Raw genomic sequence first — 12139 nt, forward strand, 5'->3', positions numbered from 1 at the left:
GGTCTACTCTCTCTTTTCTGTCTCTGGTCTAAGGGATAGCTGGGCCAGCAGCTGTAAGACAACAGGGAATCTTCCATGGGGGTCTACCCACCCACATGTAACCTCTCCCCTCTCTGTCCCCACTCTTCTCCTTATCTCCCTCACTCGCTCTATTGTGTCCTTCTCGGTCTCTCCCCTACCTACTTTTCACCCCCCCCCCTCCAAAAAAGCCCACATTTCTATCCCTCTCTGTCCCCACAACATCCTTCGCTATACCCCCCTCTCCTATTGTCTCCTTTACTGCCCACCCCCACCTCGCCCCCGAAGGTGCACAGGTGTGCTCAGAGGATAAGGGTGTCACCCACATCACTCACTAGATACCATGACAAAGAACTGGCATGTCTCCAAATGTTTCTCAAACGACCACACACACACAGAGATGCGCACATGCACAAAAAAAAGGCATGCATGCGTTCACACGCACACACAGGCACACACACACAGGCGCACACACACAGGCATACACACACAGGCATACACACACAGGCATACACACACAGGCACACGTTCCATTTGTTCTGCCGGTTGTCTGAGCAAACAGAGGGCCTAGTGGAGGTACAGGGCCAATTACAGGTTTTTATCCCGAGAGCACACATCAATAAAGGCTGCTCACACAGGGCTGGACGGGTACCCTCTACACCCCTGTCCTCCTCCTCCTATCACCCCTCACACACCCCTCCTCCTCTAATCAAACACTCACACAGGGCAGTGGGTAACCCTCCCTTTCCTCTCCTAAAAGACATTCACTATTCTCCCCTCCACTAATGCCACTTCTTGTTTTTAGCTGATAGGAGTTGAACCAGGTGTGGTTGTTCGCGGTAATAGCCCATCCATGACAAGGATCGACGAGTTGTGCGTTCCGTGATGCCGTTCTGCACACCACTGTTGTACTGCACCATTCTTTGTCAGTTTGTGGCTTGCCTGTTAGCTTGCACGATTATTGCCATTCTCCTTCGACCTCTCTCATCACAAGCTGTTTGACGGAAGTTTTTTGTTTGTTGCACCATTCTTAGTAAACTCTAGACACTGTCGAGCGTGAAATGCCTATGAGGGCGGTTGTTTCTGAGATAACTGGATCCAGCGCGCCTTGCACCGAAGATCATACCAAGCTCAAAGTTGCTTAGGTCACAAATTTTTCCTATTCTAACGTGTTAAATAATTAAGACAGACAAATGACTCAAGAGGGAGCCAGAGATCAAGATAACCTAACCAGAAGAAAATAACCTGTTCCCGACCCTCCTCCTTCAGCTACTGCTGGCCTTTGCAGAATCTGCCATTAAGCTCCTGAAGTTGCCGGTAATAGGCTACACCAGGGGTTGGTAACCTTTTCCATTTGGAGTGCCAAGTTATCTTACCATTTCGAACCGATCTGCGTGCCAGTTACGATTTTCAAATGCACATTTTCATGGAACAGTTTCATTTCATTTATAATAAAGTCTTCGTATCTCAAAATCATTATCATGTGTTTGATCAAAATTCTAAAAGTAAATTCTATTGCCATTGCCAACTCTGTAAAAATATCCTACATAAAGCCAAAAAATAAAAACATTGCAGCCAGCAGGTAGAAAACATCCTGTATAAATCCCATATTGACTATGCATTGTATCAACTATCAACTTTGTCTGGACTGAAGTTTGCACAAAAAAATTATTCTGGGCCCTCCCGAGTTTTCTGCGCCAGTGAGCTCCGGACAGACACAGCTGTAGGCTATTTGCACAACGGATAAGTAATCAATTCAAATCACATTTGATTTGTCACATGCGCCGAATACAACAGGTGTTACCGAGTCAATGTGCGAAGGGTAGAGGTTAGTCGAGGTAATTTGTAAAGTGACTATGCATAGATAACAATCAGTGAGCAGCTGAGAATTTGAGAATAGTCTATGACTTGGGTGACTGTATTCTTTGACCATTTTTTGGCCCTTTCTTTGACACCGCCTAGTATATAGGTCCTGGATGTCAAGAAGCGTGGCCCCAGTGATGTACTGGGCCATACGCACTACTCTCTGTAGTGCCTTACGGTCAGATGCAGAGCAGTGGCCAAACCAGGGAGTGATGCAACTGGTCAGGATGCTCTCGATGGTGCAGCTGAATAACTTTTTGAGGATCTGGAGGCCCATGACAAATATTTTCAGTCTCCTGTTGTCGTGCCCTCTTCACAACTGTCTTGGTGTGTTTGGACCATGATAGTTTGTTGGTGATGTGGACACCAAGAAACTTGAAACACTCAACCCTCTCCACTACAGCCCTGTCGATGTTAGTGGTGGCCTGTTAGCACCTCTTTTTCTTATAGTCCACGATCAGCTCCTTTGTCTTGCTCACATTGAGACACCCTATAGGCTGTCTCATCGTTGTCGGTGATCAGGCCTACCACTGTTGTGTCGTCAGCAAACTTAGTTGAGGAACTATTGTAATTTTCAATGGATGTAAAAACTGACTTTGTTTATTTGCTGTTTGAGATGAAGAAAAAAAAATACTTTGAGAAGATCCACAGTGGTGGTGAGTTAAGACAATCAGAAATACTATCAGATCCCCAAATGGGCACATTTATAGGACTACATTTGTAGTCTAGTCTATGCCTAATCAGGAGTGCGTCCTTACGCAACATTGACCGGAGCCTTACAAATAAAATGCAATGAATAAATTGACAACTCGGAAATTAAATAAACCAAAACTTGTTCCTCACAAGTGTAGCCTAGGTTTTGCAGTCCGCAAACAAGGTGTCCACTCCGACAATGAGAATGGTAAAAGTGGTAAAATATTGAATGCATTAACAGAAATGACCTTAACCAAACAAACATTGTAGATTAGAAAGTATGGGAATTAACGGAAAATGTACTACTGGTGATACTGGTGTGCCATCATGATTAGCCCACTGAGACATGCGAAAATCAGACAGGTAACTCGTGTGCCATCAGAAATATATATATATATATATATATTTGCTACTGCTTGACTAAAAAATATTGGTCGACAAAAAGCCTATCGACGAAACAACCGACCAGTCGACTAAATGGGGTCAGCCCTAGCCTCGATGCCCATCTGCCTGCATGCTTTATAGAACAAGCCACAGCCACATTGAACCTAATAAACTGGTCGGCGAGTGTATGTCATTTAGCAGACGCATTTAACCAAAGCAACTTACAGTCATGCCTGCATACATCTTTTGTATGGATGACCCCAGCGAGAATCTAACCTACAGTCCTTGGCGTTGCTAACTAAGCCATACAGGACCAGGTTGTGACAACAAGCAAACATACCTATCTATCGCCTCTGTTTTTAGATGGACACTGAGGAGGACCTCCACTCCAGTCTCCCTTTGTTACGACCGAGAGCTCTTCTACACCGCTTCAAGACTGTTTGATTTGCCTCTGCAGAGCTGGAATTCTCTCTGCCCAGTTGGAATACCAAGTGGAATTGTGGCTGTGGTGAAGCCAATGTCTATGTCCCAAATCACGCCCTATTCCCTACATTGTCCACTACTTTTGACCAGATTCCAATGGGGAATTAGGGTGCCCTATATAGGGAATATGGTGCCATTTGGGACAAAGCTCATGGCTCCCACTCTCCCCATAAACAGAGGGTAGCTCAGCTTTGATTTCCAGATTGGGTGAGCCAGAAACGCTAGGCCCAATCAGCAGGCCGGGGGGAGGGTGAAGTGTGTCGGGAGTGGTGATGATCCACCGAACACTGATCTGCACTTGTCATAATATCTTTCTCACACACACACACACACACACACACACACACACACACACACACACACACACACACACACACACACACACACACACACACGCACACACACACCCCCCCCCCCCCCTTGGTTCCAAGTCACAATATTTATGCATTCATTGCTGTGTGGATGTGAGTGTGCTGTTTTTTTTTGTACAATGTAATGAAAATTATTGATTAATTCCACAAGGTATGACAGAGGAGCACTAGTTTTCCTCATCTATATCATTGCTGTTTGAACTGTCTGATTGCTAATTTATTTTTTTGTATTTATTTATTTCCACCAAAGAAAACAAGTGATTGACAACAATACAGATTTTTTAAATGTTTTTTTAATAATGTGTGTGCAGGTGTGGTTGGAAGCCCAAGGGCTAATATGAAAACCACACCACAAAAAAACTATACACAATACATAAGTAAAAAAGAATAAGGTTTGTTAAAACTATTTATAAATGTATAAATTAATTGATCAATAATCATGAAAAAAAATATATATATATATTTGTTTTGTTTAAATGTGTGTGTGCATGAGAGTGTGTGAGAGTTAGGGTATATGGAGGAGATGACTAAGTAATTTGGTTCATCAGTCTTTACTTGAAGTTAGTTATTGAGGGATGATGATGTTTTGGAAATGTGAAGAGAAGAATCCCAGAGTATGGTACCTCTATATCTGTTAAGAATTGACTGTGAGGTGTGGCAGTGGAGAGGGTGAAGGTTATTGCAGTGTCTTGCATTATATAGATGGGTTTCAGAATTAACCTGGAAGAATCCATTGAAGGCTTTAGGTAAACTGTCTGGGACGTATGACTATTTGTAGATAAAAGTGCAGAATTGGTGTACATTAATGTTGTAAATAGACAAGATATAGAGTATATTAACAAAGGTGCAGAGGAGTAATTTGTGTAGGTGGGAGCAATGTTCCCTCTAAGCTGCGTGCGTGCGTGGGCGCAGAAGAAATATGAGCCTGCGCAGAGAAGCACGAGATTCAACTTCACTTCAACGCTCTACTGTGGGAATTGTTATCGAATCTATGCAATATTAGCCACTTTCAATGTAATATACCGAGAAAAAAAACGATCTACGCAAGATTTTGTGTACAAAACTAACTGTACAATATATTTTTTTGTAGGCAGAGCGCATTGGAGTAGGATTCTACTGCATTGACAGGCAAGACTCAGGCCCATACTCTACACAGACCAGTGTGCCATAACCAATCAGAGATGCAGTAGGCCTATATGCAAATAACCATACAGTGGGGCAAAAAAGTATTTAGTCAGCCACCAATTGTGCAAGTTCTCCCACTTAAAAATATGAGAGAGGCCTGTAATATTCATCATAGGTACACGTCAACTATGACATACAAAATGAGAAAAAAATCCAGGAAATCACATTGTAGGATTTTTAATGAATTTATTTGCAAATTATGGTGGAAAATAAGTATTTGGTCAATTGCAAAAGTTTATCTCAATACTTTGTTAAATACCCTTTTTTGGCAATGACAGAGGTCAAACGTTTTCTGTAAGTCTTCACAAGGTTTTCACACACTGTTGCTGGTATTTTGGCCCATTCCTCCATGCAGATCTCCTCTAGAGCAGTGATGTTTTGGGGCTGTTGCTGGGCAACACGGAATTTCAACTCCCTCCAAAGATTTTCTATGGGGTTGAGATCTGGAGACTGGATAGGCCACTCCAGGACCTTTAAATGCTTCTTACAAAGCCACTCCTTCGTTGCCCGGGCGTGTTTTGGATCATTGTCATGCTGAAAGACCCAGCCACGTTTCATCTTCAATGCCCTTGCTGATGGAAGGAGGTTTTCGCTCAAAATCTCACGATACATGGCCCCATTCATTCTTTCCTTTACATGGATCAGTCGTCCTGGTCCCTTTGCAGAAAAACAGCCCCAAAGCATGATGTTTCCACCCCCATGCTTTTTACAGTAGGTATGGTGTTCTTTGGATGCAACTCAGCATTCTTTGTCCTCCAAACACGACGAGTTGAGTTTTTACCAAAAAGTTATATTTTGGTTTCATCTAACCATATGACATTCTCCCAATCTTCTTCTGGATCATCCAAATGCTCTCTAGCAAACTTTAGACGGGCCTGGACATACTGGCTTAAGCAGGGGGACACGTCTGGCACTGCAGGATTTGAGTCCCTGGCGGCGTAGTGTGTTACTGATGGTAGGCTTTGTTACTTTGGTCCCAGCTCTCTGCAGGTCATTCACTAGGTCCCCCCGTGTGGTTCTGGGATTTTTGCTCACCGTTCTTGTGATCATTTTGACCCCACGGGGTGAGATCTTGCGTGGAGCCCCAGATCGAGGGAGATTATCAGTGGTCTTGTATGTCTTCCATTTCCTAATAATTGCGCCCACAGTTGATTTCTTCAAACCAAGCTGCTTACCTATTGCAGATTCAGTCTTCCCAGCCTGGTGCAGGTCTACAATTTTGTTTCTGGTGTCCTTTGACAGCTCTTTGGTCTTGGCCATAGTGGAGTTTGGAGTGTGACTGTTTGAGGTTGTGGACAGGTGTCTTTTAAACTGATAACAAGTTCAAACAGGTGCCATTAATACAGGTAATGAGTGGAGGACCGAGGAGCTTCTTAAAGAAGAAGTTACATGTCTGTGAGAGCCAGAAATCTTGCTTGTTTGTAGATGACCATATACTTATTTTCCACCATAATTTGCAAATAAATTCATTAAAAATCCTACAATGTGATATTTTGGATTTTCTTTTCTCATTTTGTCCGTCATAGTTGAAGTGTACCTATGATGAAAATTACAGGCCTCTCTCATATTTTTATGTGGGAGAACTTGCACAATTGGTGGCTGACTAAATACTTTTTTGCCCCACTGTATATGGATCTGTGCAATTGACTTTGAACTGGACTGTGTTTAGGCTACAGTATGAGTGGTCATGAGTAGATGCGCTTGTTTTGAGATCAGTGAGAGCTGCATGTTCACATTTGTTCATATTCTTTGCAAGTGAGTGAGTTATTACCCCAGTTATAGCTAATTTCTAGTCAACAATTTGGGAGTGGTTGCTTCCAACAAGAGCACAAAATGTGTGCATTTCTAGCCATCTAATCAGGTAAAGAGCTTTTTTATGTCTTAAAGGGGAAGTGTTGTATTTCGAGAAGGTCTTAAATGAGATAAGTACCCAATAGGCAGAACGTAGAATAATTTGTCTGATTCTTTGTAATAATGGTATGGGAATAATAATGAATTTTATTTTGTAGAGTGGTTTCTTCCATCAAACATTTTCATTCCCCTTCTTGTCTGAAGGACAAGTGGATAAGCAGGTTAATGTCAAGCCCTGCATGTTTTTTTTTCTCCAAAAGTCTCATGGAATGTAGGCATTGAACACGACACATTGGCTGCTACTGTAGGCTGAATGATAGAACAGCTATTTCCATGTTAAAATATTATGGGGTGCATTTTTCTCCATTGTTTTTTAAGGTAGGCCATTCAGGTAGGCCTACATTATGATCAAATAGCCACAGTAGCCTACTTGATCACTTAAAACTAACTTAAAGTGGGTACAACCTCAGTGTTCACACTAAGCGTGTGCAGGGCGTTGCACAACATTTTCACAACTTTCAAGTGTGCGCTCAGTGCCGAAACAGTTTTGAGGGAACATTGGGTAGGAGGCATATGTACTTGCCCAGACAATATTACATAAATAAGATATGGGTAAATTAATCTATTGTATAAAGTTAGGAAGCAAGCCTGAAGAACCAAATCACTAATCTTTCTGATACCAACAGATTTTATCACTTCGCATCGGACAAATTGAATATGATCTTTCCAGGATAACTTTCATCAATTAGAACTCAGTGGATGTGGAATTTAGTGGATGTGACTGGTTCCATTTAATTCACACACATTTTTTTTTTTACAAAATGTATTATTCTTACTAGTGAATACAATAAAGTTGGGATTTCTTTTTACATTTCAAGATAATTTGTTTATCTGGAACCATTCAGTAAATATGACATTATTATTTAGTGAGATAAAATTATTGTGTGATAAAATAAAATGTATATAATCAGCAAAGAAAATGGGAAGTACAGTAGAAAACACAGCAGCAAGGTCATTGACATAGATTAGAAATAACAGGTCTAATTATTCAACCATGTGGCACACCACAGGATATCATGGCCCTGGTAGATGCAAAGCTCAATGCATAACCAAATTGTTCTCTATCATAAACTTAACTATATAGTCAATTACATGTATAATCATGAAAACCGTATTAATGCAATTTAGAAAGTAATATTTCATGATCATCCGTGTCAAACACTTTGGATACATTTAAAAAATATGCCGAGAGCGTATTCATTGTTGTTCAGGGCTGTAAAGATTTTATCCACAATGATGACGATTTATGTTTTTTAGTTCAGTTATTGTTCATAATTGTCAGTTACAATTATATGATTATTGTGCCTGCCCTACTCCGCTATACTTTCTCTTTTCTGTACCAACTGCTAAGGCCACGTTCTATCACTATCAATTTCAAGCTTCTGCCTCCAACCCAGGGAAACACTTCTCCAACCTCCATAACCCTCTTTGCAAACAACTTTGAAAACAAAAGGCTGACGACGTCCACTACTCATTCATGAGCCCAAGGATCCCACTCACACAGAACTACCATAGGCCTTGACCTCTTTCTTGCCTCCCTCCAGATGAAATCCTGCGACTAATGATATCTGGCCGCCCAACAACCTACCCACTTGACCCAATCCCCTCCTCCCTTCTCCAGACCATCTCTGGAGATATTTTCCCATTCACCACTTCCCCCATCAACTCATCCCTGACCACTGGCTGCTTCCCCTCTGACTTCAAAATGGCCAGTTGCTTCCCTCCTTAAAAAACCAACACTTGAGCACTGACTTTAAACTTCAGACCGGTATCCATTCTTTATTTTGTTTCCAAAACACTTGAGCGTGCTGTCTCTGACCAACTCTCTTGTTATCTCTTTCAGAACGATCTTTTTGACCTTAACCAGTCAGGTTTCAAAACGGCTCATTTAACTGAGATCACTCTCCTCTATGTCACAGAGGCTCTCTCCTATGCCAAAGCTGACTCTCTCTTCTCTCTTGTTCAAATTCGCCTAGATCTATCCGCTGCCTTTGACACTGTGAACCATCAGATCCTCCTCTCCAACCTCTCAGGGTTGGGCGTCTCAGGCTCTGCACACTCCTGGATTGCATCCTACCTGGCAAGTCGCTCCTACCAGGTGGCGTGGAGAGGATCTGTTTATGCACCAAGTGCTCTCACTTCTGGTTTCCCGCAGGGCTCAGCTCTAGGCCCTCTCCTCTTTTCTCTATACACCAAGTCACTTGGCTTACTCATATCCTCACATGATCTCTCCTATCATTGTTATGCAGATGACAACTCAAATACTCTTCCCTTACCCCCCTTCTGACACCTAGGTGGCGACACGCATCTATGCGTGCCTGGCAGATATCTCAGCTTGGACGTTGGCCCACCACCTCAAACGCAACAAAACGGAGCTACTCTTCCTCCCGGTGAAGGCCTGTTTGCTCAAAGCCCTCTACATCACAGTTGACAACTCCACGGTGTCCCCCTCCAAGAGTGCAAAGAACTTCGGCGTGACCCTGGACAACATCCTGTTGTTCTCTGCAAACGTCAAAGAAGTGACTTGCTCCTGCAGGTTCATGCTCTACAACATCCATAGAGTACAACCTTTCCTCACACAGGAAGTGTCGCAGGTCCTAATCCAGGCACTTGTCATCTGTCGTCAGAGACCTGGCAGTGTGGTGCCAGGACAACAACCTCTCCCTCAATGTGAGCAAGACAAAGAGCTGATCGTGGACTACAGGAAAAGGCGGAACAGGCCCCCATTAACATTGATAGGGCTGTAGTGGAGAGGTTTGAGAGATTCAAGTTCCTTGGTGTCCATTTCACCAACGAACTATCATGGTCCAAACACACCAAGACAGTCGTGAAGAGGGCAAGACAACAACCTTTCCCCCTCAGGAGACTGAAAAGTTTTGGCATGGGTCCCCAGATCTTCAAAAAGTTCTACAGCTGCACTATCAAGAGCATCCTCACCAGTTGCATTCCCGTCTGGTATGACAACTGCTCTGCACCTGACCGTAAGGTGCTACAGAGGGTAGTGCGTAAGGCCTAGTACATCACTGGGGCCAAGCTTCCTGCCATCCAGGACCTCTATACTAGGCGGTGTCAGAGGAAAGCCCATAAAATTGTCATATACTCCAGTCACCCAAGTCATAGACTGCTCTCTCTGCTACCGCACGGTAAGCGGTACCGGAGTGCCAAGTCTAGGACCAAAAGGCTCCTTAACAACTTCTACCCCCAAGCCATAAGACTGATGAACAAATAACCCCCCACCCATTTGTTTTTACATTGCTGCTACTCTCTGTTTATTATCTATGCATAGTCACTTTACACCTACCTATATGAACAAATTACCTCGATTAACCTGTACACCCTGTACATAACCTCGTTATTGATATTTTATTGTGTTACATTTGATATTTTTTTATTTTAGTTTATTTGGTAAATATTTTCTTAATTCTTTCTTGAACTGGTTAAGGGCTTGTAAGTAAGCATTTCACGGTAAGGTCTACACCTGTTTTATTCAGCGCATTTTACAAATAAAGTTTGATTGGATTTGTGAGAGTGTGGGTGTGTATGAATGGTGGGTAACAACCCAATTGCACATTAGATGACGCTTTGGCAGTATGGATGAGCCTAGTATGTTGATATTTATTGCTTACTGCATATGTTTTTACTAAACAATATATGATTAGTTCACAGTATACACTTTTATTAAGCTGTAGGCAAGAACAATTTCGAACATGGCCTGTGTGTGTGTGTCTGTGTTTGGTTCCCTGGTGTCCTTACCTTGGCTGATGACGGCCTTACGGTTCCGTCCGTCAAGGTCAGCTCTTTCGATGACGTGATGCTTGGCGTCCACCCAGTACATACGGTGCCCGGCATAGTCGATGGTCAGCCCGTTGGGCCAGAACAAGTGGGTGTCGGCGATGACGCGGCGGTTGGAGCCGTCCATGTTGGCATACTCGATACGAGGAGTGTTACCCCAGTCCGTCCAGTAGATCTTACTGATGGGGTGGGAAAAAGTCAGGGAAACTTAGGGTTAGGTTGTCATTGTCCAACAAAAGAGTGGTCACAAATCATAGGACAAACACCATTCAGACCTGGGATCAAATTGAAATAATTTAGCTGCTCTATATCAAGTTTTCCTGGCGCAATGGAACCAATGCAGTAGTCCCATAAGTGCAAACCCCGCCCATCTGTCACTCCATGCAGGCTTATCAAACTAAGTTCAAAGTGATTTCCATGTGGAGTGGAAAAACATCAACAAATAGGAAACTGACAGTTCTCAGTGTAGCTAGCTAACATGCTAACCTTGGCGAGCTGTTTTGCTAACCTTATGTTTTTCTTACTACACCATATTAAAATTCACCACCGATGGAAACAAGTATCTTTGATCTCGCCATCTATTGTTATCTGCAAATTTTTGACATCTTCCACAACAGACAAGCATTTTTCTACATTGTAATGGACACAGTGTAACATTTGATAGGCAGGCTTCGGCAGAGGTACAGCAAAGCCAAGTCAGCCCGTGCTCATGGTTCTCACAGGGGAAGTTAAATTATAGGCTATAATGATTTTGCTCATGATGCACGTTGCATCGGACACGAAACACCAATACAAATGTAACAACCGCACAACAAAATACAAAAACAAGTTCCTTGAATTTTCCTTCGCGGGTGCCTGTTCATTATAGGACAGTGGGTGGTTTAGCTGCACCAATCAAAGCAGTGAAGCATGTTGTGAAGCTAGACTTTAGTGGTCAAATGCAATAATATCACCCAATTATACCATTTATAAAATGGTCATGTATATACACTGCTCAAAAAAATTAAGGGAACACTTAAACAACACAATGTAACTCCAAGTCATTCACACTTCTGTGAAATCAAACTGTCCACTTAGGAAGCAACACTGATTGACAATAAATTTCACATGCTGTTGTGCAAATGGAATAGACAACAGGTGGAACCACCCCCAATAAAGGAGTGGTTCTGCAGGTGGTGACCACAGATCACTTCTCAGTTCCTATGCTTCCTGGCTGATGTTTTGGTCACTTTTGAATGCTGGCGGTGCTTTCACTCTAGTGGTAGCATGAGACGGAGTCTACAACTCACACAAGTGGCTCAGGTAGTGCAGCTCATCCAGGATGGCACATCAATGCGAGCTGTGGCAAGAAGGTTTGCTGTGTCTGTCAGCGTAGTGTCCAGAGCATGGAGGCGCTACCAGGAGACAGGCCAGTACATCAGGAGACGTGGAGGAGGCCG

At 42.9% G+C, this 12139-nt stretch overlaps 1 protein-coding gene across 8 annotated transcripts in view; it reads right to left on the reverse strand.

The window, feature by feature from the left end:
• The window catches only part of lrp4 (low density lipoprotein receptor-related protein 4), a 224381-nt gene that overhangs the window by 42430 nt on the left and 169812 nt on the right, over positions 1-12139 (reverse strand). For all 8 annotated transcript variants that reach the window (XM_021606795.3, XM_090238185.1, XM_090238183.1 and 5 more), the window contains one exon: positions 10662-10879. In XM_021606795.3, the coding sequence (XP_021462470.3) occupies positions 10662-10879 (218 nt within the window). The remainder of the gene's footprint in view (positions 1-10661; positions 10880-12139) is intronic.

The sequence above is a fragment of the Oncorhynchus mykiss genome, chromosome 6 (assembly GCF_057628025.1).
Source record: "Oncorhynchus mykiss isolate SJ-2025 chromosome 6, ASM5762802v1, whole genome shotgun sequence".
Lineage (NCBI taxonomy): Eukaryota > Metazoa > Chordata > Actinopteri > Salmoniformes > Salmonidae > Oncorhynchus > Oncorhynchus mykiss.